At 39.9% G+C, this 25,439-nt stretch overlaps 1 protein-coding gene across 1 annotated transcript in view; it reads left to right on the plus strand.

Annotated features, from left to right (window-relative positions):
• LOC138966304 (DNA excision repair protein ERCC-6-like 2) overlaps window positions 1–25,439 on the plus strand; it is a 61,763-nt gene that overhangs the window by 25,219 nt on the left and 11,105 nt on the right. Inside the window, exons 11-17 of the mRNA XM_070338486.1 lie at window positions 348–447; window positions 2,227–2,286; window positions 3,183–3,298; window positions 5,228–5,343; window positions 6,698–6,781; window positions 7,529–7,677; window positions 10,475–10,711. Coding sequence (XP_070194587.1) covers window positions 348–447; window positions 2,227–2,286; window positions 3,183–3,298; window positions 5,228–5,343; window positions 6,698–6,781; window positions 7,529–7,677; window positions 10,475–10,711 — 862 coding nt within the window. The remainder of the gene's footprint in view (window positions 1–347; window positions 448–2,226; window positions 2,287–3,182; window positions 3,299–5,227; window positions 5,344–6,697; window positions 6,782–7,528; window positions 7,678–10,474; window positions 10,712–25,439) is intronic.

A 25,439-nucleotide genomic window follows, 5' to 3' on the forward strand; every position in this document is an offset into this window, starting at 1 on the left:
TTTTCAACGGCGGCTAATATAGTGACGCGGCCTATACGTGGCTCGTCCCAATTATTTTTTTAAAAGTCGGGGGTGCAGCTGATAAAACGGTGCGTCTTGTAATCCGTCAAATACGGTAAGCAATATACATGTAGCTGGCTGGCTGACTGGCTGGCGGGTGGGCTGGCTGGATGGATGGATGGCAGTATGGGTCTGTGGGTGGGTGGATGGATGGATGGATGGGTTGGTGGATGGATGGATGAATTAATGGCTGGCTGGCTGGCTGGCTGGCTGGCTGGTTGAATGGATGGATGGATGGATAGATGGATGGATGGATGGATGGATATCCATGACATTGTGTGTTACAGAAAGTATCATGGTGCTGACAAGGCGACGTGTCTGGTTGACGTTCAGCGCGGCAAGGTGGAGGTTGTGGTCACCACGTTTGAGACCTGCCGTGATAACATTGTGAGTCTTTATCAGATATTTTAAAACTCAGGTCCCTAAGGTCGATGTGCTGACTTAGTGGGTACTATTTTTCTTTTGTTCCTTCTTATATTGTTAAACTTTAAATTTTAATTTTAATTTTTATGAACGTATATTTGTAGTTTTAATGTTGTTTTCCACACCGGGCAATAACAGCTGTCAAATGTCACACAACAGACTTGTATTGATTTTGATTTGCAGCTCTTTTCTTCCATAATCCAACACATGTTTTTGCTTTCTTCTTGGTATTTTATATGAAATTACATTCAGTCAAACTTTGCATTTGTAATCATCTCATAATGAGTCTGAAGCAATATGAATAAACATTTGTTCTGGATATTCAGAAATATCTGCATAGATTATTTTTATTTTTTTAAATTTTTTTTGGACCTCGGTTGCATGCAGGCTGCTTCAACCCTGAGTTGTTTTGCCTTTGTTTCTTTTTTTTCTTTCTTTTTTGTTGTTGTATATTGTTAAACTGAATTTCTTGTCAGTCTTTCGGTGAGACTATTTCATTTTCAACAGGAAACTTTCTGCTGTAGTTGTATCCGTGGGGCTGCATGTGTACTCAAACCATTTTATTTTGGTTGAACCCCTTGATTTGAATCTCTGCAGGAAATTGCATTTACTTGGTGCATGATATGTTCTGTTTCAGAGCAAACTTTAATTGTGTTTTAAAAACAGATTCTTTCATCCTTTTTACATTTAGTCAAGTTTTGACTAAATGTTTTAACATAGAGGGGGAATCAAGACGAGGGTCGTGGTGTATGTGTGTGTGTGTGTGTGTCTGTCTGTCTGTCTGTGCGTGTGTGTGTGTAGAGCGATTCAGACCAAACTACTGGACCGATCTTTATGAAATTTTACATGAGAGTTCCTGGGAATGATATCCCCGGACGTTTTTTTTCTTTTTTTCGATAAATACCTTTGATGACGTCATATCCGGCTTTTTGTAAAAGTTGAGGCGGCACTGTCACACCCTCATTTTTCAATCAAATTGATTGAAATTTTGGCCAAGCAATGTTTGACAAAGGCCGGACTTCGGTATTGCATTTCAGCTTGGTGGCTTAAAAATTAATTTATGACTTTGGTCATTAAAAATCTGAAAAATGTAAAAAAAAAAAAAAAAATTTTATAAAACGATCCAAATTTACGTTCATCTTATTTTTCATCATTTTCTGATTCAAAAAACATATAAATATGTTATATTTGGATTAAAAACAAGCTCTGAAAATTAAAAATATAAAAATTATTATCAAAATTAAATTTTCGAAATCAATTTAAAAACACTTTCATCTTATTCCTTGTCGGTTCCTGATTCCAAAAACATATAGATATGATATGTTTGGAAAACACGCTGAGAAAGTTAAAACGAAGAGAGGTACAGAAAAGCGTGCTATCCTTCTCAGCGCAACTACTACCCCGCTCTTCTTGTCAGTTTCACTGCCTTTGCCACGAGCGGTAGACTGACGATGCTACGAGTATACGGTCTTGCTGAAAAATTGCAGTGCGTTCAGTTTCATTCTGTGAGTTCGACAGCTTGACTAAATGTTGTATTTTCGCCTTACGCGACTTGTTAAAGTTGGCTGTAGTCTACGTCCATTCCATGTGCGCAGGGTGGCCTATATTCATGTTTTTTTGTTAAAGAATCTTTTCCTCAGAATTGCCTAATGCCTTTTGGACGTTTTTATATGTGAACAGCGTGGAGTTCTGTAAGCTTTTATGTTGATAGCCTTCACCATGTTGCATTTCTTTTCTGTGCAGAATGCTTTGAATGAAGTGAAGTGGGAGGCTGTCATTGCAGATGAAGCACATAGGATCAAGGTAGGCTGTTAGTGCACCTCTATGTGGACTTTTCTTGTTTGCAGAAATCATCCATGCATCAAAGATACATAAATATGAAAGAACTTCACTGGCTTCCTGTATCTGAACGTATTAGGTATAAAGCTGCCTGCTTCTGCTACAATATCATCTCTGAATCGGCACCTGCCTATCTTTCTGAACTGGTCTCCCTCTACACTCCCTCTCGCACCCTTCGTTCTTCTGATGATGCTCGACTTCTCCGTCAAGGTCGCTTTAAACGCAAGGCTCATGGCTTCCGCACGTTTTCGTATTATGGACCTCAGTTATGGAATTCACTTCCCTTTCAATTACGTCACTCTCCATCCATTTCATCTTTTAAGTCCAATTTGAAAACTCACTTGTTCCAACAACACTACGGATAGTTCCTTAGTATAGAGTCTGGGAATGTGAGATGTGCATGATGTGTTGTTTGAATCTGACAGTGATTGTATGATTTTTGTATACATGTATTGTTGTCACGCGCTTTGAACTTCTGATAAGGCGCTTTATAAATGCCCGTTATTATTATTATTATAAATAGAAATTGGCAGCTCAATAGACAATGTTTGGAAATAACTCTGTCAGGTTTGTATTGGTTGTGAAAGTGTGAACACTCTTGCTTGGATTGAGTCAAAATGTTCCACGTGACATTATTGGCCAATCACTAGCAAGGGGTGTGTCTGAAACACGTGGACAAGGAGCAGTGTATTTTTTTCTCTCCGGAGTTTGTTTATTGATTTACGATATAAGTACAATTTTCTTGCGTATCTAGTGCAAGAAACCTTGTTACAATAATCAGCAGCAATCTTGAGTCGAAGGAACTATAGATCAGGATGCAGTTACACATTTTAATCATTGTATTTGGAATTTCTCTGCAGGGTTTCAAAGCTCAGACAACACAAGCGCTGAGAAGCCTGAAGTGTCTGCGTCGTTATGGTCTGACTGGTACAGCCCTTCAGAACAACATGACAGAACTCTGGTGTATTCTGGATTGGTGAGAAGTTAATTTTTACCTGTTGGGAATTTTGTTTATACTGTATACTCTTTGATCCCAGCATATCAGAAGAAGAGGATTTGTGGTGAAAACTGATAAAGGTTTGAAAATGAATTCTAACTCTTGGTGCAAGCCTATCTGATGATAATGATGTTTGAATTGTATGTTGGTATACTCAAAGGTAGACTGTTTGTATTGTGAATGTTTTACATGGAGCCATATTCTCCATCTTCTAGTGTCCCTTTACCTCTTATCTTGCAAGGCCACCTGTTATATTGGGAGTTTTTTTGCTGGTCGCAAAGGTGTCCTTTCATCGCAGGTACAACTGTAGTAACCTTTTGATTGGAGCTGGTAGTTTGACAGTCTGATGTAAATGTTTTAACAAAACTCAGCTTTAACAAAGAAAGCCGTCTTCAGCAGTGCATCTTCTCCGTCGTCTGTTGCTGGTCCGGGTTGATTTCTTTTACCCCTGGTATATTCAGGGGTGTAGAGGTTTAACTCTGTCTGTCTGTTTGTTTGTTTGTGTGTGTTTGTCCCACTGTCCGCACTTAAGTTTCTGATGTTTATGGGTCAATTGAGCTGAAACTTGGTGTATACCCTGGAAGTAAAGTACACATGGTTGTAGTGAAAAGTTAGGTTCCTACCTGTAGCAGGGGTGGATCCTGGGTTTTTTTTGGGGTTTCCGGAAACCCCCCCCCCCCTCCCTAGCCTATAAAAAAAATTAAAAAAACTTATGGCTCAGATTGCACCAGATTGCTCCATTTTCCTTGATTTTTATCCCCGAGTACGCTAGTACAAGGGTCCAGCAGACTTTAATTGTGTGTCTGTGTGTGTGTCTCGACTTAACAGCTTATTGCTGGGAAACTACTGGGCGCAGTTCGTTCAAAAGTTGATACACTAACTTGATAATAGGTCCGATTGATCGTATTAAAACTTCATAATGTTACCTGGGACCTAAATGCGAAATAAACCACAAAAAAACGACTTGGCGGTGGGAGGAATTCGCGGTGCAACAGCCAGCCAGGCAGTCTGATAGAACGGTGCAAGGTCTCGGCAAACCAAGACTATGCCATACTCGTAGCAAAGCCGCCGAATGGTACTGTAAACCAAGAATAGTGACGTAAGAAAATAGAATGTCGTCTTTTGATTTAGAACGTCACGTGTTTTAGAATGGAGATGTGGTAGTGTGTGTGTGTGAGTGTGTGAGTGTGTGTGTGTGTGTGTGTGTGTGTGTGTGTGTGTGTGTGTGTGTGTGTGTGTGTGTGTGTGTGTGTGTGTGTGTGTGTGTGTGTGTGTGTGTGTGTGTGTGTGTGAGAGAGAGAGAGGGAGAGAGAGAGAGAGAGAGTGTGTGTGTGTGTGTATGTGTGTGTGTGTGTGTGTGTGTGTGTGTGTGTGTGTGTGTGTGTGTGTGTGTGAATGTCTGAAGAGTACTCGGGTCCAGCGCGAGCGTTTTTTATCAAAATGGTTCCCGGGGGGGGGGGGGGGGGGGGGGAGGGGGGGGGGGCATGCCTAGGAGCCGGCCTTTCTTTTCTAAGTGGCGATTTCAGAAAGTAGTTGGGTAATTTGTTGGCTCAGGTTACATTAGATTGGTAAATTTTCCTGGTTTTGATTCAAATTTGTCTTCTTGAATTTAATTTTTGGAAAGTGTATTAGTGGAAGTTTCTTGGCTCCGATTGCACCAGTTTGCTCCATTTTCCTTGTTTGTATCAAAAATGTTCGGGGGGAGGGGGGGGCATGCCCCCGGACCCCCCTAGGAGGTTCGAACGCTTCTTGCCCTCAACTAATCGCTCTGCGTCGTCGAATTGACCCTAAAAAAAAAAATGGAAACCCCCCCGAAATATGATGTGATCCGCCCCTGTGTAGCAATACAGGAGATACGCTCGTACACATATGACACGGTCTACTACGTAGTGTGTATGTTTTCCTTAGGGCTCAGCCAGGTGTCCTGGGAAGTGCAGAGGAGTTTGTGGAGGATTTTGTTCACCTTATAGAACAGGGACAAAAACAGAACGCAACCAAGAGGGAGCTTGCCGAGGCCAGAAAAAGTAAGATACATGAGATCATATCATAAGACAACGGGCGCAGTGGCGTGGTGGTAAGATGTCGGCCTCCTAATCGGGAGGTCTTTAGTTTGAATCCCGGTCGCTGCGGCCTGGTGGGTTAAGATTGGAGATTTTTCCGATCTCCCAGGTCAACTTATGTGCAGACCTGCTAGTGACTTAACCCCCTTCGTCACGCAAGCACAAGACCAAGTGCGCACGGAAAAGATCCTGTAATCCATGTCAGAGTTCGGTGGGTTATAGAAACACGAAAATACCCAGCATGCCTCCCCCGAAATCAGCGTATGCTGCCTGAATGGCGGGGTAAAAACGGTCATGCACGTAAAACTCCACTCGTGCTAAAAACATGAGTGAACGTGGGAGACAAAGCTCATGAACGAAGAAGAAGAATAAGATATAAAAGAAAATAATAATCTCCACTCAAAAATGAAATGTTATGGTGATGCAGTAAACAAAATCACATCAAGGCAAGAGACATGTTATGCACATTAAAAGTAGTATCTTGTAAGAATTACTGTAATGATCAGAATGATGTGTGCTTGATAACCTTAGTTGCCTTTGCCATTTTTATATTCAATACAGTATTTTGGTAATTACTTTTTGATCAGGAAACCTAACAGAGAGGTATGTTTTCTGGACTACAGGCATTTTTGCTTGAAGAATGTTGCAGACACACAGACTTGCATGCATGCATGTGCATGCAAAAAAAAAAAAAAGGACGCATGCTTGCGCTAACACATACACACACACACACACACAAACACACACACAAACACACACACACACACATGCACGTGCACACACACACACACAAACACACACACACACACACACGCACGCACAAACACACACACACACACACACACACACACACTTCAATTTGAGTCAAACAAGCGACGGGCGCTGTGGCGTGGTGGTAAGACGTCGGCCTCTTAATCGGAAGGTCGAGGGTTCGAATCCCGGTCGCGGCCGCCTGGTGGGTTAAGTGTGGAGATTTTTCCGATCTCCCAGGTCAACTTATGTGCAGACCTGCCAGTGGCTTATCCCCCTTCGTGTGTACACGCAAGCACAAGACCAAGTGCGCACGGAAAAGATCCTGTAATCCATGTCAGAGTTCGGTGGGTTATAGAAACACGAAAATATCCAGCATGCTTCCTCCGAAAGCGGCGTATGGCTGCCTTAATGGCGGGGTAAAAACGGTCATACACGTAAAATTCCACTCGTGCAAAAAACACGAGTGTACGTGGGAGTTTCAGCCCACGAACGCAGAAGAAGAAGAAGAAGAGTCAAACAAGAAGGTTAAGGTCAAACCTTACAAAGCAATATTAATCATGTGCAGAGAAAGAAGAATTTGCAAAAGTCAGGAGCCAGATGCTTTTGAGAAGAACCAAGAAGATCATTGCTGATCAGCTGCCTAAGAAAAGTAAGTGCTTTATTCTCACTTTTGTCATCATCTTTTTGTCTTTATGTTCACAATTTGGCCATAGCTTGAACCTCAGTATATATGGCGGGGATGAAGCTCAGTCGGTAGCGCGCTGGATTTGTATCCAGTTGGCCGCTGTCAGCGTGAGTTCGTCCCCACGTTCGGCGAGAGATTTATTTCTCAGAGTCAACTTTGTGTGCAGACTCTCCTCGGTGTCCGAACACCCCCGTGTGTACACCCAAGCACAAGACCAAGTGCGCACGAAAAAGATCCTGTAATCCATGTCAGAGTTCGGTGGGTTATAGAAACACGAAAATACCCAGCATGCTTCCTCCGAAAACGGCGTATGGCTGCCTACATGGCGGGGTAAAAAACGGTCATACACGTAAAATTCCACTCGTGCAAAAAACACGAGTGTACGTGGGAGTTTCAGCCCACGAACGCAGAAGAAGAAGAAGAAGAACCTCAATATTTTTTGTATGGGTCGTTCACATACTAACGCCCTCAAAAAGCAGGGGGAAAAAAGATAAAATTGTAAAATCTTATAACGGGTGTTTTTTTTTTAAAGAATTAATTTCGTAAAAGGCACTGGGGGAACAAATTCTATTTCACCTCAGCAAGCAGTCGCGGGGTAGATTTTTGGTATGTGACCAAGTGGAGGGACAACAGTCTTATCACGTGTAAAAGTCTGATCAGATCTGAGACAGTGAGGCGAACTATACATGTACTGATATTTTTTTATCCCAGCTGACAGGGTTGTGTTCTGTCGACTGACGCCTCTCCAAGTGGGTGTGTACGAAGCAGTGCTGGCTCACCCTGACATGAAGGCCATTCTACACATGGACGAGCGCTGTGTCTGCGGCAGTCGTCAAAAGCGAAGCAGATGCTGTTTCAAGGTAAGCGTGTGGCCAAGAACGGTGGTGAGGGATCTGTTATCAATCAATCAATGACGCTTATATCGCGCATATTCCGTGGGTACAGTTCCAGGCGCTCTGCAGTGATGCCGTGTGAGATGAAATTTTATACGGCCAGTAGATTGCAGCCATTTCGGCGCATATTTACCTTTCACGGCCTATTATTCCAAGTCACACGGGTATCGGTAGACAATTATTAACTGTGCCTAAGCAATTTTGCCAGGAAAGACCCTTTTGTCAATCGTGGGATCTTTAACGTGCACACCCAATGTAGTGTACACGGGGGGAGGGTTCGGACACCGAAGAGAGTCTGCACACAAAGTTGACTCTGAAATAAATTTCCGCCGAACCTGGGATCGAACTCACGCTGACAGCGGCCAACTGAATACAAATCCAGCGCGCTACCAACTGAGCTATATCCCCGCCTGAGCTATATCCCCGTGTTATACCGTGGAACCCCCGTTCATTCAGCCATGCTCCTCTTTAACTCATTCGCTGTGTATCGGAATTGGAATTCCGACACCTGTGTTTAGCGTTGCACGCACGTCTGTAGTTTAGTTCTGACGGATATCACGAATTTTTAATGGTGTAAACGGCCCTGCTGACCAAGGGGAACAACCCCCGCAATAAACTTCTATCTGTCTACAGTGGAACCATTCACTGTAAACAGTTCCTTCCCTTCAATTGTTGGGATTAATTTAATTTTGTTGACGGTGTGCGACCCACGTGTTTTGACTTTTCCAAGATGGCGGATCGTTCTGCTGACAAGACGTAGTGACTTGAAAAGAGTGCTAGAACTTGTTATTCAGTACGGTTCTGATCTTGACCTTAGTGATGATGATAGTGGAGATGATATTTTAGATTCTGGTGACGAGTTTGTGCCAATAGACGATCATTTGGGTGATGATTCGGGCAATGAAAGTGTCGATCATGACATTGTGTATGATGAACCCATGACGTAGAAAGTTGTTTGTTTTTTGCTTCAAAGAGGTAGTTTGACTGGATGTGAAGACAACAAAAGGTATGTTCTTTCAAATGTTTCATATATTTTCTAAAAGAGCAAGTTTCAAACTTTGCAAAAATGTAAGGTAGGTAAAGTTATTTTGTGTTGTTGATTTTTATTATTTTTTTAGAAATGGGTCAAAATCGTGCGATTTGAGGGAACACAGGGACAATTTAACAATTTAGACGCGCCTCGATTATGCTTGACACTCACCAGTTCAAGTCAATTTAACAGTAATTTTTGTTTCTGATTCACCAGCAACACTCTTGACATTTGAAACAGTGCATATCAGCTTGATTTTGTGAGAAAAAGTACTGCAACAGTGAGTTACTGGTGTTTCATTCAAGAACAAAAAAGGGGTTTTTTTTGGCTTCAAATTGGATATTTTGCCTGGATATGAAGACAACAAAAGGAATGTACTTTCAAATATTTCATATATTTTCTAAAAGAGTAAGTGCCAAACTTTGCAAAAACATAAAGGTATGTAAGGTTATCTTGTGTTGTTGATTTTTTATAATTTTTTCAAAATGGCTCTAAATTGCGTGCTGGCAGGGAACACGGGAAATTTAGACGCGCCTTGAATGAGTTAAAGACCACCCTGATTGAACACTGAAGGACGGGCGCAGTGGCGTGGTGGTAAGACGTCGGCCTTCTAATCGGGAGGTCTTGAGTTTGAATCCCGGTCGCTGCCGCCTGGTGTGTTAAGAGTGGAGATTTTTCCGATCTCCCAGGTCAACTTATGTGCAGACCTGCTAGTGACTTAACCCCCTCCGTGTGTAAACGCAAGCACAAGACCAAGTGCGCACGGAAAAGATCCTGTAATCCATGTCAGAGTTCGGTGGGTTATAGAAACATGAAAATACCCAGCATGCCTCCCCCGAAATTGGCGTATGCTGCCTGAATGGCGGGGTAAAAATGGTCATACACGTAAAACTCCACTGAAGAGGGAAAGCGAGCAACGTAAGCGTTCTAAATGCATACGACATGTGCTTCAAAAGTAACTGAGAGTTCTGCGCAACCAATCTCTTAGAACTTTAGAGAATAAGCATTGGGCGGGGATGTAGCTCAGTCAGTAGCGCGCTGGATTTGTATCCAGTTGGCCGCTGTCAGCGTGAGTTCGTCCCCACGTTCGGCGAGAGATTTATTTCTCAGAGTCAACTTTGTGTGCAGACTCTCCTCGGTGTCCGAACACCCCCGTGTGTACACGCAAGCACAAGACCAAGTGCGCACGAAAAAGATCCTGTAATCCATGTCAGAGTTCGGTGGATTATAGAAACACAAAAATACCCAGCATGCTTCCTCCGAAAACGGCGTATGGCTGCCTACATGGCGGGGTAAAAAACGGTCATACACGTAAAATTCCACTCGTGCAAAAAACATGAGTGTACGTGGGAGTTTCAGCCCACGAACGCAGAAGAAGAAGAAGAAGAAGAAGAATAAGCATTAAGATGAACATTTTAGCACAAAAATCTGATTAAGATTCTGATGTGGATGTTTTGAAAATAAAACATTCTCTAAGGTTACTTATTTCTTGGAGCTTCTTCTTCTTTCTTCTTCTGCGTTCAGAGGCTGAAGCTCCCATGCACACTCATGTTTTTTGCACGAGTGGGTTTTTAAGTGTATGACCGTTTTTACCCCGCCATTTAGGCAGCCATACGCCGCTTTCAGGGGAGTCTCTTCGAGCAAAAACACATGTAGTGGATTCCACTACGCTGTATTGCCTGTTAACTTTGATAATGCCACACGTATCTCTTCTTGATGTGAACACATGTGCAGAAGCTGAGCGGTGGCCAGTCGCCGAAGTCAGCCATGTTTTCCTTCATGCACGTCCTTCTCAAAGCGGCCAATCATGTTGCGCTCCTCATTTCCCGAGCCGGCACCAACACTGAAGAGAGAAAGCGAGCACAGAAAATGTGCAACATCGCCTTCAAGGATTACCCAGAGTTCCTTGCCCTTGCTCGAGACGCAGCTTTCAGGACTCTGTCCGACCCCAAGTACTGCGGCAAAATGAAGGTCAGTGCGATGAGTGTTTGCGTGTTTTGAATTTGTCGGTTGAAGATACGATAATAATAATAATAATACGAGAATTTATAACGCGCACATATCTCACCACAAGGCGACTCAAGGTGCACTCATACACATTCTTTCGCATTAACAACTCAAGCACACTCATATACACTTACGCATAAATTACATGAAGATGACAAGGCAACAACACAAACAGAGACACGGCACTCAAAAGTAAGAATGAAAAAGAAAAGAAAGTTTCAAATAATAATTATGAACATGGCTATTTACAACTGCTCTGATTAAGGCTTGCGGGTGAGGTGGGTGGGGGGGGGGGTGTGTACCGGGGCACTGTAGTCTGAGGATTATTTAGTGCGACAATGAGAGGTAATGTAGTGTACTTTTTGTAAAATAAAAATAAAAAATAAAAATCCTGCATGTGTGTGTTCATGTTTCCAAGCCTGAAACTTCTGCTGAGAACACACTTATATGGCTTGTGTGTAAGAAATTCTGTGAGCACTTTGCATTTTGTTGTGTTTGAATGTATTGAAGGTACTCAAGCAAAGTAATATTTTTTTTCTTCAAAGATGTTTTATTCAGGCAATTTTACAATTGTTCATGCAATGCATAGAAGTCAGATGATAATAGAGTAGATATGACGGATAAAAACATTCAATACAAGAGAAAGGGAGAATGTACGTTCTGGCTCACCGATTCCGACAGACCCTAAATATTAACGCAAAATAGGCTTCTGGACTAAACTTTTACTAAAATGAAACATGCGACAAAATCAGAAAAATACTGCATAAATCCATACAAAAAAAAATACAGTAAAGTAAGGTTGTTTTGAACCAATGCCGGGTCTGTCGGAATCAGTAACCCAGAACCTGGTTAAGCCACTTTATTTTTAGACGCTCTCCAAACAGCCAGCGTGTGTTTGCCAGGCCTGCAACCTGGTTAAGCCACTTTATTTTTAGACGCTCTCCAAAGAGCCAGCGTGTGTTTGTCATTTTTCCTGGTGCTGTGGTGGTGTGAAGACGTGTTTTCTGTGAGAAAAGTGTTTTGCCTGTCTCAAGAATCTATAGGGTTAGCTCAGGACATCAAGAATTGTTAGATTATTCTAGGCGGCCAACAACTTTAATTCTACCTGACATGGAACAAGCTTGTAATGTCCCACTACCAGCGCCAACACCATCAGAATTTTGGACAGAAGAAGAACAGCATGTACTAGAAGAGAATAGAAAATATTTTGAGCAGATGGCCTTAATAGCAGTTAAGGCTAAAACAGAAGGATTAATGAGACTGCCCAAAAAACCAAAAAGGAAGATAGAAGATTTGTTCAAAGAAAAAGACGGAAAGAAAAAGAGAGTAGAACCAACAACGCCAAGTGATTTACATCACTATCTCGTTTCAAACCAAGCAGATGTTAGCCATGCTATATCCACAGAAGCTTTCACAAATGCTTATTTTGCTCAAGCAGAAAATGAAAAAGATATTGTGGAAAGACTGCAAAAAGGGATAAGAAATCTCAAAAGACAGGACGCACAACAAATCTTAATTTACATTCAGTTTGGACAGTTTTTGATTATGTGCAAACAATGGCAGGAGAAGCAAAGAAAAGAAGGGAGAATGAAAGAAACGTGGGCTGACTGGTTGAAAGCAAAAACTGGCTATTCCGATGTTCATGCGCGTAGACTACGCGCCGTTGCTAGATCGCTTTATGCATTTCCGCGATTTGCCACTGTTGGTTTGCCAATCAGTTTTATCATGGGCAAACTTAAACAAATCGAAGAGATGCTCCAGATCGAAGAGTACAGAGAGTACTGGTCAGAAACGCCGCATATTCCTGTCACATCAGAGCTCCAACAGTCCCAGTCTTAGACTTACAGTGCTTGTTTGTGCGCAACAACAGAAGTATCACACTGCGCCTGCACTGTTAGACAAGTGTTTAAATATAGTAACGATCATGCATGTACGGTTTCAAAAATAGTAATGACGTGATTCTAAATATAGTAACGATCATGCATGTACGGTTTCAAAAATAGTAATGACGTGATTCTAAATATAGTAACGATCATGCATGTACGGTTTCAAAAATAGTAATGACGTGATTCTAAATATAGTAACGATCATGCATGTACGGTTTGCTGCGCCTGCCCTGCTTTGGCTGTCTTCTTAATCATCCTGCTTCAACACCCTGCTTCAGCTGTGTTATTGTTTTTGCTTCACTCTGTTTCAACGCTTCGCTTCACTACGCTTCACTACGCTTCACTACGCTTCACTTCGCTTCAAAGGCTGCCTTCGGGCGGCCGCCGAGTGTTAACTTATTCAATTGACTTGTTTATTTTATTCAAGCTTTTGATAAGTGTACTTGGTGGCTGCTTTGAAACTCAACAAAGCCTAGTACTCCCCTTTCACAAACACTTCCCAAACGCAAGCAACTTCCTCTCCCCCGCTGCAGTCAAAACAAAGCTGTCATAGCGGGTTTTCCCGATTGACAAAAATTCTTATTACACACTCAGACTATTTGCGTTTGTTCTCCAGTGGCCAATTGCATAAGAATATTCTGGTGATGAATAAACGCGCTTTGTGTCATTAGCATCTAAAGATTTCTTGTTTACAATAGTTGTGTTGATCTGATGAAGCGCGGAACTGATCTTAGGGTTGTCATGGTAAAACACTCGCTTCTGAAACAGTGCTTCCTTGTAGTTATCATGCGATATGCTCGACTTTACAACCTGTTTGCTTACACCCTTTGCTTTTTTAACCACCCCTTTCTCACTTGCAACACTGTACATCTTTGCACGCAATCCAACATACTCCTTAATTATCTTCCCATTCATTTCATCTTTCATCTTTCCAATAACCTTCTTGTTAACATTTGAGTGCAATGGTGATTCTTTAGGGTAGTCGCAAGTGTCATAAAAAGAATCTTTTCCTTTTACTGCAGGACTTTCAGCTTCTAGATCTTTGTAAATGTCATCCGCTGGAATGTCAAGTAAGAATGAATCTGTGTCTGTGTAAAGTACTCTCGATTTGGGATATCTTGGTTTCAAATAATCATACAAAAACTCAAGCATCAACAGTTTTGACAACTCTAGCACAGTAAAGCCTATGAATACTGGTTTGTCAAGCTTGACTACAAGTTTTTTCATTAAGATACCATACAGCTGTTCATGAAAGTATTTAAAGTCTTGATACTGTGGTTTGGATGTCAGCTTGATGGCCTCATTTTCTCTTGTAACAAGTCTAACATCCTTTCTCTTGTGTGGGTTTTCCATTGTCTTACCAAAGCAACTGTTGTTCATCAGTTTAAAAAAGTCTTTCTCTGATGCATCAGCGGCTTTGGTTCTCAGTTCTGTGTTTTTCATAATGTAAGGTTTCATAAACTGTTCTTGATCAAATAAAATTATACGATGAACAGCCTTCAAAATTAATCCATGTCTAATGTAAAACTGTAACAGTCTGTAGTGACACACATACTTCTTTTTGTGAAACAGATTGGGCACCAGCTTTGGGGGTTCTCTTGGGTTTACTTTTAACCTCTCAGCCGCTAAAGGATAATCATTATGTAGATCATGAAGTGATAGTGGATAGTCTAAGTCAACTTCTAGTATCCATCCCTTTCGACTGTCTGGGCCTGCTTTTAATATTGTCATCACAACACATTGTGAAAATGGTCCTGAATAGATCTTAAAGTTCCGAAGTGGAAGCGTCTGACACATTGCCCAACCATACAAATTGTTTGCATCTAGATACATGATGTAATTAGAAGGTTTCATAGGATCAAAGTCGTCCAAGTATTTGTTGTTGGCTTTGCAGTAATTGTGTGAAGCCATACTGATTCCTCCACGTAGTCCATTTTCAATCATCTGAAGTGTAGGTAGATCTGATAGCAAGTCAATCTTTACTCCTGTAAATCTAAGAAATGCATCCCAGCTCATGCCTGGTGCAGATATGTAATGTGAAGGATCTAGATTGTAGTGCTTCATACATGTTCTTCTGTAATTCTCAAATATATCTGCAAGTAAACAAACATCAGCCAACAAATATTGATCATGATAATCACCCATTGTATTACATCCTAATTTATTCCATGCAGTCTTAGCGTGTTCATAGTCTTCGTCACTTATACCTTTACTCTTCAGCCGTGAGAAGTAAGCATCCTTTGGTGGTAACTCATCTTCATCAAACCTCTCCCACGAATCCATGTATTCATATGGATAGACTCCCTTTCTAACTAAGTCACTGTCAAAGTACTTACATGTGATTGGGAAAGCAGTTAGTGATGAAGATAAAGACTCAAGTGTTCCCATCAGATGTTGAGCAGAATCGTAGAAGTATAAACTATTCAGAGTAAAGGCCATGTACTTTTCTGAAGACTGCGCAATGCATCTTGCTTTGTATTCATCAGTTACTGCCTGCATGATCAGATGTGAATCATAACCGCGCAAGTTATGGAAGAAGATTGGAAGCTTCCAAGTCTTAGGATCAAACTTTAATTGTAGATTACATTTGCTGTGTGCTGCTCCTCGGAACTGCCCACTTACATGATCATGATCTCTTACTATTGGATTGTCTGTGTTTGGTGTTAGACTTTGTTCGCATATCCAACACTGTGTGGTAGAGTTAAACTGTTCTTGGTCTTCAGGTTTCATAACAATGTCTGAAAGATTCAGTTGTTTGGAGCAGTCATTTCGCACTTGGTTCATTTGCTGTAAGAAGTTCTTTGCTGCATTAGGTCCTCTGTACAATTGCGGTTTAGAATGTTTACCATCTGAACTAACAACAATAAATGCATATGAACAGACTTGATGATTACTTAGAGTTACTGTTTTAGGTAGGTCTTTTGGTAAAGGTCCTTCATATGGCACAATGATAGATTCAAAGTCAGCATAAACAACATAAGGACTTTTCTGTAGTTTGCATACATTCTTAAAATACACTTTGCTGTCTGGCGGTGGTGTTGTTAACTTCACAACCGCATCATCAACGCTCTTACAATGTTGCTTGTGTATAAGTGCTGCATGAATTGATGGAATACGCAAGAGACATCGCCTACAAAAGTCTTGTTTACTATTGTGATTGCTTGTGCTCGCCATCAGTCTACTCATTGTACGAATCAAAGTGTAATGATATTTTACACCATCAGTCATTAGTAACATGTCAACATGGTTAGTATCACAATCACCAATCGTTGGTGAGTTCTTTGATATTCTGACTGGTTTCAGTTCATCTTCCTCATCCCACGTGTAAACATTTACGGTGATGGGTTTGTTTTGCTGTTCAAATTTGTCAATGCTTGTAATGCTGACAGGAAATTCAATACCAGTAAAGTTTAGTTTATTTCTGTATGCATGATAGTTAGACACTCTTTCTGCATTTTTCTTTACACTGTACAGTCTTGCCAGAACACACCACATAAAACATTTGTCATCATCATTCTTTATGTTCAGCACAGCACGTTTTTTGACAAGAGCAGGAGGTAAAGGTATGTAACTTCTACCTCTGATGGGGGCAAATTTACTTAGCTTCAATTCTATTTTTATAATTTCACCTTCTGACCATCCGGATCCTTTCATCTTTGCATCCTCTGCAGCTTGCTCAAACCGTTTCATCATTTCATCTGCCCAGTTTCCATTCAATTCTGCCATAGAATTAAGTGCTAGTTGTCTGGTTGAAACATGAACTTCTAGCACCTCATCACTGACTGTTTTGTATTTTATTAAACTGACTATCTGCACTTTTACTGGAGGTTCAATCAACAAATTGTTTGGAATTTGTTCAATGGCGTCTTGCACACTGGACTGCACATTTTGAGGATCCGTTACTTGTAATTCAACGGTGTCAAATACTGTCGATAAAGATTCTAATACAGAGTCTTCCATCGCTGTGAGTTTGATTTTATAACTCAAAATAAAAATATAAATTAAAAAAAATGAAGTTGCTTAGAATTCGTTCTCAGAGCTTCCATTTTTGTTAACACTATAAAATCTGAAATAAAAAATCATTTAACATTTGTACCACGTGGAACTAATTGTAATTCCTCTTTTACAAAGGCTCTTTGCGGTGCTGGTTCTCTCAAGTAATATATAGGTGGATTTGCCTCTACTACTCTCTTGATTTCATGAATGTCAATACTCCAGATTGGATCCGTTGCACGCTTCCTGCTGTCACCCTCAGCTTCACCGGGTGCATATAAATATCTGACTTTCTGATTGAAAGGTAGTAATGCCGCTGGTGTTGTTGACTTTGGAGCAACAGGTATTGTTTTCTGTTTGATTGCATCAACTGGTCTTAACCCTGTAGCTTTAAATACCTCCAGATTCATTGCTCTAAGTACTGATGGTAATCTTTTGACCCATTCAGTGTTACGCAATTTACTTTCTGTGTCCAAAAATTCCTGATGGTACTGATATGAAAACAGTTTTTCTGCCAACTGTTTGTTAAAGCTCTCAACAATAGCCTGTGACCTGTGGTTTCCTGGAATACCTCTCTTCACTGTAACATGATGTTTTAACAGAAGCTGGTTGACAGCTCCTTTAAACTCCTTACCATCATCGCACTGAATCATTCTGGGATACTTTAGTGGTCCACGTCTGTAAATTTCTTGCAGGGCAACAGCTGTAGCTATAGCACTTTTCTCTGTCAACGGTTCAGCATCTTTGTATCTTGTTGCAACATCAACTACAGTCAGTGCATACTTATATTTCTTCCTTCTGACTGTGTCATGCGGTAAATACAGCAGGTCTATTTGATGAGTGTCATTCGGTTTAATGTTAACAAAGTGTGGTCGTGTAATTTTTCTTGGTGCAGGTAAATAGATCTGCCAAACTGCCTGCTTTGACAACCATTTCTTTGCTATATCTTGAGAAACACCTGCTGCGTCACTGAGCTTGTCAATAGCAGTTCTTCCTTTCCAGTATCCTTTTGGGGAATAATATATTTTAGATAACAAAGCATCACTCATGGTTTTTTAAATGACAGAATATTAAGATTTGACAGCACGCGCAATAAAGTAAACAACAGCCATACCAATAACAATGAAAACAATCTCGCCCACCTTCTGCTCTTCTGAAGGCTGATAAAAGTCACCCAGTTTTGGAGGAGCACTTGTCTTCATTTTCTTTCCAGTTACAAGATAGTATTCTTGAATGGCTGCATCAACATTGGCAAAGGTTTTGTTTGCATGTCCTTGCTGCCTGAGTTTATCATTCATAAAGTCTAACTGCGCAATTCGTTTCTTCTCGTATTCATCCTGTGCTTTCGCCAGTTGTTCCATGGCTTTGTTGTGCCTTTCCCTCTCTTCACCATTTTGCAGTTTAGAAAACAAATAGTTGCTGCCAGAAAATGCAAGCGCATTTACAATCGCACCTCCCACCATCATAACCAAGCTAGCCATTTTATTGTCTTACATGTTTATATTTTCTGGAATAATTCCTTGCTTCACCAGGAAGTCTTTTGTTGCAAAGGAAGCTGTCACAACACCAATTAGTTTAGCACCGTCTTCGAAGTCTAACTTTCCCAAGTCGGCTGGTTTCATTCTGAGGAGACTTTTACCCAGCATTGTGTAACCTACACTCAAGCCTCCAATCACTGCAGCGTGATAAACTAGATTAACTATTGTCTTTTCAGAACTCATTTTTATGTTATCAAAATTAAAATATTAAAATTATTCCATATGAAATGAATCCACTGCAGGTACTACTGTGGGCTTTTTTATTGTTTGTACTGCTTTGTTTGTTGGTTTTGGTGTTTCTGATTTTGGTCTTTCTGATTTTGGTCTTTCTGACACTTTATATTTGCCTTGCCAAAGTTTGTAAAGCAAGTATCCACCTCCTCCAACAACAGCTGCTACAGCTACTTTTCTGTATGATAGAAATGAAGATTTTAATTCTTGATCAGTTTGTGTGACCTTAGTCACTTCAGGAATGTTTGGTGTCTGCTCAACCTCAGACATAATGTTCTGCTTTGCCTTTTGATTTAACTTTTTTTGTCTGTTCCATTCGGCTAGTTTTTTTCCTGCTTCCACTCTACCAGGTTTCTTTGTCACTGTGTTCACTTCTGGTATTTTCGTCTGCTCCACTGTCTGCTTCAACTGATCTGTCATCTTTTTTATTCTGAAAATTAATGTGTTTGAAAGTAATTAATCCAGCAACAAATGGTACTAATAAAGCACCAAATCGATAATACAGGCCACAGGCAAGAGATTCGAGGGACTTGGAAACAACAGGGTCATGAGTTAGATCATGTGTTAAGTCTTCCTCCGAGTCGAGAGGTGTAAAATGTCCAAAAATCTTTGTGTACAAACCTATAACAGTCTGTCCAATACTTCTAACCATCTTAGAACCAAGCACTGATTCATACCGTCCATGATACTTTTCTATATCTTCCGAGGAAAGATGTTGTACTTCTTCCACAGTTAACTGCTGCCCAAGGTAGTGTTTTGTTTTTCCACAAACAGCAAGTGAATACAATCTTTCTTTTTTATCAGGTATAGTCCTACTGTCACAGATTTCAATATCTGTAGCAGTCTGCATCAGCAATTCATCACAGTTCATTTTATTTTGATGCAGAATAAAATTAAAATCTAGTAATTAAACTTGAGTAAGAACTTAGGTAGGAACTTAACAAGAACTTAGGTAGGAACTTGAGTAAGAACTTAGGTAGGAACTTAACAAGAACTTGAGTAAGAACTTAGGTAGGAACTTAACAAGAACTTGAGTAAGAACTTGACAAAAACTTGACAAGAACTTGAGTAAGAACTTGACAAGAACTTGAGTAAGAACTTGGTAAGAACTTGAGTAAGAACTTGACAAGAACTTAGCAAGGATTTCTACAAACATACATACTGAACTGGTTGATCAGTTTTTAAAACCAGTTTCGAGTGCTTAGAAGATTTCAGATTATTCTTTATTCTTTCTCTCTCCTGTTTGTTTTCAATGACATCATTTTCTCGAAGACACTCTTCAAAACTGTCACGGTCCTTTGAATAGAACAATGTTATTGTTTTGAGTTGCTCTCTAAAGTCTTTCAGAACTGCATTGTATTTTTGTGTTAATATCCAAACTGATATTAATGCATGTCGTCCACTGAATGCAAGCTTTGCTAGTGCACTTTTCTTTCTAACAATGTCACGTTCTGCTGCACAGTCATCAATAATAAACAGTGTTGGCGTGTTCTGAAAAAGATCGAAATAATGCTCCAAGCAAACATTTAGACGATCAGAAGGATTTACAATAAATATATTTTGATCAGACCATATGAATTTTCTCTCCTTGTATGTTCTGTTATGCTTTATGGTTGGACAGAATATGACTATGTGTTCAAAGTGATTTATGTAAACAGTCTGTAATAAATCCAAAACATATCTTGTTTTGCCGCAACCTGTTGCCCCACAAATCAAAGAACAGTGTGGATCTTTTGGAAGAAAATCTAGATACTTCATTTTAACACGTTCAATAAACAATATCCTGTAATCTGCTTTCAGAGATGTTTAACTGCGCATCTGACACAACAAACACGTAGATCTTAACTGATTTACTACTACTCCCTACTTCCTTTTCAATTTGTATTGTGATTCCTTCTGATCCGTTTTCAATTCGCCTTCCACTTCCATGCAGTTTGTTGTCGTCAGTTGTTCTGAGATCCAGCCATAACGCATATTTATTTGTCAAGAAATCTTCTACGCCAACACCGTGTAAATGTAGATCTTTAGCCACAAGATCAGATGTTGGGTCTTTCAATCTTCCTCCAGTAAAGTACTTTCTTGCTTCATCATAGTGTTGGTATGGCAGCATGCCAGATGCAAATATTTGGTTTGGCTGCCCTTCAATTGTGCAATATACTCTATTGATTAGTGGATTGTAAAACTTTTCTATTTGCCTTTCATATGAATCTTTTGGTTCCTCAAACAACATAAGTATTCCCTTCATTGACCTAGCTGGTGTATTCAAGTTAATGTTCCAGATTGGATCAGCCTGGCTTTTTGAAAGTGTACTGTGATTCAACACTCTTTCATAATAGATAGGCAGCTTAGAACTGTACTGATTTTCTATAAGTCTAGCCAGTTCAGGATGGTTTACAACATCAAACTCTAAAGAAATTCCAGACACCTTATACTTTGCTTCCGGGTCTTGTGAAAGCATAACACGATCATAACTATTGAAAGTCAGGTCGTATGACAGCCTGTCACGCAATGCTCCTTGATAGAAGGGAGGATGTGAATTTATGAGTTCAAAGTCAAGTGGAATACAAAATTTGTTTCCAAAAGCAACATTGACAGCGTTATCTTTTTTGTTGTCAGCTTTATCTCCGGCTCCTATTCTAACTTTTATCCCATTGTCTGACTGAATCCCTTGAAACACTCTGTTTTTCTTTTCATTGTCAGTTAACCAATTATCTGCATAAACTAAAAAAAACATCTGCATTATTCAATGACATCACTTCCCGCCCTTCCAGTTTGACAGTAATCTTCCTCACAATTGCTCTTCCTACATTATAAGCCAAAGTCCTATTTTCATCTGAGCCAGATTCTAATTCTAATTTGAATGATAGTCTTACAGTGCCCGGTACAATAACATCGTTCTTACCTAGATTAGGAAACCTAACAGTAAGTATTTCATTCTGATCAATAGTAGAAGGATTATTTGTAACTATAACTGTTTGCCTTATTCCTTTTACCCCGAGAGGTTCTTTCAGCCTTCTGTAAGGATCAAGAACAGAACCGAACGATTGTGCCATCTTTTTTTATTTTCAAAATAAAAAATAAGTTACAAATGGCAGAAGGTGGATTTGAAGATTTATTTGAGCCAGCGGACGACATGAGCGAAGCAATCCCTTTGGTTCCCTACCATCATTCACTGCATTATGAGGTGGCACGACATGAACTTCTGGAAGGTAAAGTTAGAGATTTCTACAAAAGTTTAGGAGAAGAACCTGATGTTTTAGATCCAAACCAGTTCAAAATGGAAGCAAATCATTTATATACAACTAGCGATAAAGGAGAAAAAGTCCAACTTACATATAAATCTAATCCTGCTAAGTTTCTATCAAAAGTTTCACTAAAACAAAAACTTACTGCTAATCGACTTAGGCAATTAGATATTGTGCCTAGCACACGGTCATCATCTTCCCATGTTGTTTCCTTACTTCAACAAGCAGAACTAGGACTACCAACTGCTACTCAAATAGAATCTGTTCCATTGCAAGATCTTAATAAACTTGCAGATGAGGCTGATCAACTTATACAAGAGATAGAGACTTCTTTTTCTGAGGAAACTTCACTGAAGACTCCACATGAACTATTACCTATGAGAGAAATAGAAGCCCTTAATCAATCACTACAAACCATCAGAGGTGAAATAGCAAATAATCTGTCAAAACTAGGTCAGCTGGATGAAGATATAAACAAAGAGAAACAAAAACTTGCTGATGCTGATGATTTGAACCTAGAACAAGAAGTAAAAAACAGAATTTCTAAGCGTTTAAAAGATTTGCAGGAGGAGAAAGCCATAAGGTTAGAAGTTCTAAGTAACAATAGAGAACAACTGAGAACACAGGTCAGCAGAATAAAAAATACAATTCAAAGAATCCTTTACGAAGACACAACTCTTGCTGAAAGAATTAGAACGCTTTTCAGAGAGCAGGGAATCACAATAGCTAGTATACTAACTGCGTTAGGATTTGCAATAAGCACATTAGTGTTAACATTCACAGGTGGCACTGTCACACCTCCACCTCCACCTTCACCTTCATCTCCATCTGATCCGGGATGGGTAAAGAAACAACTCAAACACATTGCAGAACTATTAAAGAAACTAGCAGCAAAAGCTTTGGGTGCACTTCCAGGAATCATTGGTTCAATTGTTAGCTGGCTGTTATCTTTTGCAGGTAAAGTTGTTGGTTTCATGGCTGAACATCTCTGGACTTTAATAGTTTTAATTGCAGGTGTTCTGCTAACGAGAATAAAGCAAAAGTAAGCCTACACCCACTCCACCAATTACTAGAGCAGTCTTCTGCGATTCATGATCATCACTAATACTAACAGCTTGATCATCACTAGTGACAGAATGATCTTCACCTGCAGCGTGATCTTCACTTGTCACGCTTTGTTTCTGTTCATTGTGATATGGCTGTAGCATCGTTCTGATTTCTGAATTCAGTTCTTCACCCTTTCCAAGCGGCTGGGTGTCACTAGCAATAATGATTTCATTGTTATAATTTGTTATTGTTCCAATCTGCAGCTGGAGATCAGAAGGTAACATGTAAAGGCCGTTACCAACAGCAAAGTCAACTTTTGATCTTGCATAACGGAGAGAGTCTTGATACCTTTTGATGCTGGAAGGCAGATCAACTGCAGAGTTTATGACATCTTCTAAATTTGATAACAACTGTTTCTGTGCACCAAACCCTGTGCTTGTTCTCATTATGTTTGATCGTGTCTGTGCCTGCGAGCCTAGCAAGCACCACGCATATGTTCGGATAGATTCATTGATCCTTTCAACACCTGATCCAGTGAAACCTTTGCCGGTGTCTAATATAAAAGTAGTCCATGCATTGTGGTGCTGTTGTTCTATTGATCCTAACTGTACCTGCACATTTGAAGAAAAAGATGTATGACCTGGCCAGTAATCAAAATTATACCTCCTGTGGACACCCCATAAATATAGTGTTCCCATGCCATGGTTTTTGTCTTGCTTTTGCCTAAAGTCGGTCTTAAAATCTATATTGAATTCATTGCAGAGACGCTCATACACTTTCATGTTTATCCTATTGTTGAATGGGTTCCAGCTCTTTTCATGCGGCATTGGTGCCTGAAGTTCAGACAAGATTCTCCTGCACTGATAGTAAACGTGAAATGTGTACACACACTTTGTCAGTAAGTTTGAATTATTCATGTGGTCTGCATAGGACACTCCACATCCTGTGGTTGCACAGAATATTGCAAAGTTTAACTGATTCTGATAGAACTGAATTGGGTGAGAGTTCCACATCTTTGGAACACTATCATTTTTGATTGGGGGATTTAGGTAAGAATGGAATGGGTCAGGCACTTTAACGCGAATGGATTCTGTTTCTGTTACAGCAAAGTCCAACTCATGGAAAGAAATAGTCTTTGGATTGTAATATGGTCCAGTTTTGTATTTAACGTCTTTGTTGAATTTATACTGACTCATTTTTGTTGTTGAATAAAAAATGTTTATCACACTAACAAATGTGAAGACTAGTGTGCCAGTTAAACTTGCAACCCCTATCAACAATCAAAATGGAGGAATGAAAGTTGCACTGCATGAAATTATGTACAAGGTTACTTGGTATAATATCAGTAAAAAAAGGCTAACAACTGGGTTAGAATTAATGGTAAAACACATTCTGTAGAAGATGGTTACTATGACTTCTGCACTTTAGAGAAAGAATTGTTTGCTCCAGTAGGTATTACAGCGAGTTTAAATCATGCAAGTCTCATTGCTACTCTTACTATGCCCAAAACTAGAGAAGTAAACGTTGAGTTTCCAACCAAACTCCTTGATATGCTTGGAATTACAAATATATACAAGGGAACACGTCCCATTGACATGGATGTTAACAGTGTACTGTTTGTTCACATGAGAGAGCTTAACACATCCTATAATCTGTTTAATGATCAGCGTTCTGATCTGCTTAGGATTCTTCCACCGAGTGATGCCTCTTTTTGTAAAATGCACGTGCCAACATTTAAGACACTTCAGTTCAAGGACTTGGAGGAAGGGTGTCATGAATTCCTACACATTGATCTGAAAAATCAAAGTGGACAACCAGTTGATTGTTTGTTTAACATTACATTGGAAATAGTTCCATAAAATATTGAGTATTAAAATGTCGAGTGGACCTACAATAATTTATCCTGTTGCATGTTCAACTATAGAGTTGAAAGATTTAGCAGACGCTATCGACTTTGAGAGCAATGCTGAAGTTGGTGCAGTGTATGCATTCGAGTTTACAGACACTGGTCATTACAAGAGAAAGGAAATCGACGATGAAAAGAAACCAAGATTCCTCAAACTAGGTCAAATCCGTGATGTTAATGTACCTGATCCAATTGTCGATGACATATACTACATGTGGAAACATCAGAATAAAAAATGGGTACTTAGTCCTGTTATAAAAAAGATTGACTGGGAAATGAAGTTTGAATTTGTGAGTCCATACACTCTTGTTGGAAAAGACGACACATTCCGTAAGTCAATCAATGCTGGACCACTAATTGTTAGCCTTGTTCCTGCGATTAACAGCAGGGGAGAAGTTGCAGTTAAACCTTTCCATAAGAACAACTATCTCATTCACAGAAAACAAAGTGTTGAAAAGGACGCTGACACCATTGTCGATTTTATACCCAAGCTTCCAATAGGGCAGAATGCAACTATGATATTTGATATAGTTGTCAGGAAAAGGGAAGAAACCACAAACACTGTTCTAATGAGAGGAATAAATCTCAACTGGAGACCATTAAATGTTGAAGAAGTCAGAGTATTTATTGCTGTTCAAAAGGATTCTAACACAATAAAGAAACAGACGTCAAACCAAAATGTTGTTGTTAACGCAGATATAAATAATTTAACAGAAATAAGAAGTATTAATCTTACTTATCTTGATTTGATTGCTTTCTACTATACAGATAAGGTGTTAAGCAATGAACAGCTTCAAAGCTTAGCAGAAACACTGGCCAGTGAGAATTAAGATAAATATTTTATAT

Source organism: Littorina saxatilis, linkage group LG5 (assembly GCF_037325665.1).
Source record: "Littorina saxatilis isolate snail1 linkage group LG5, US_GU_Lsax_2.0, whole genome shotgun sequence".
NCBI lineage: Eukaryota > Metazoa > Mollusca > Gastropoda > Littorinimorpha > Littorinidae > Littorina > Littorina saxatilis.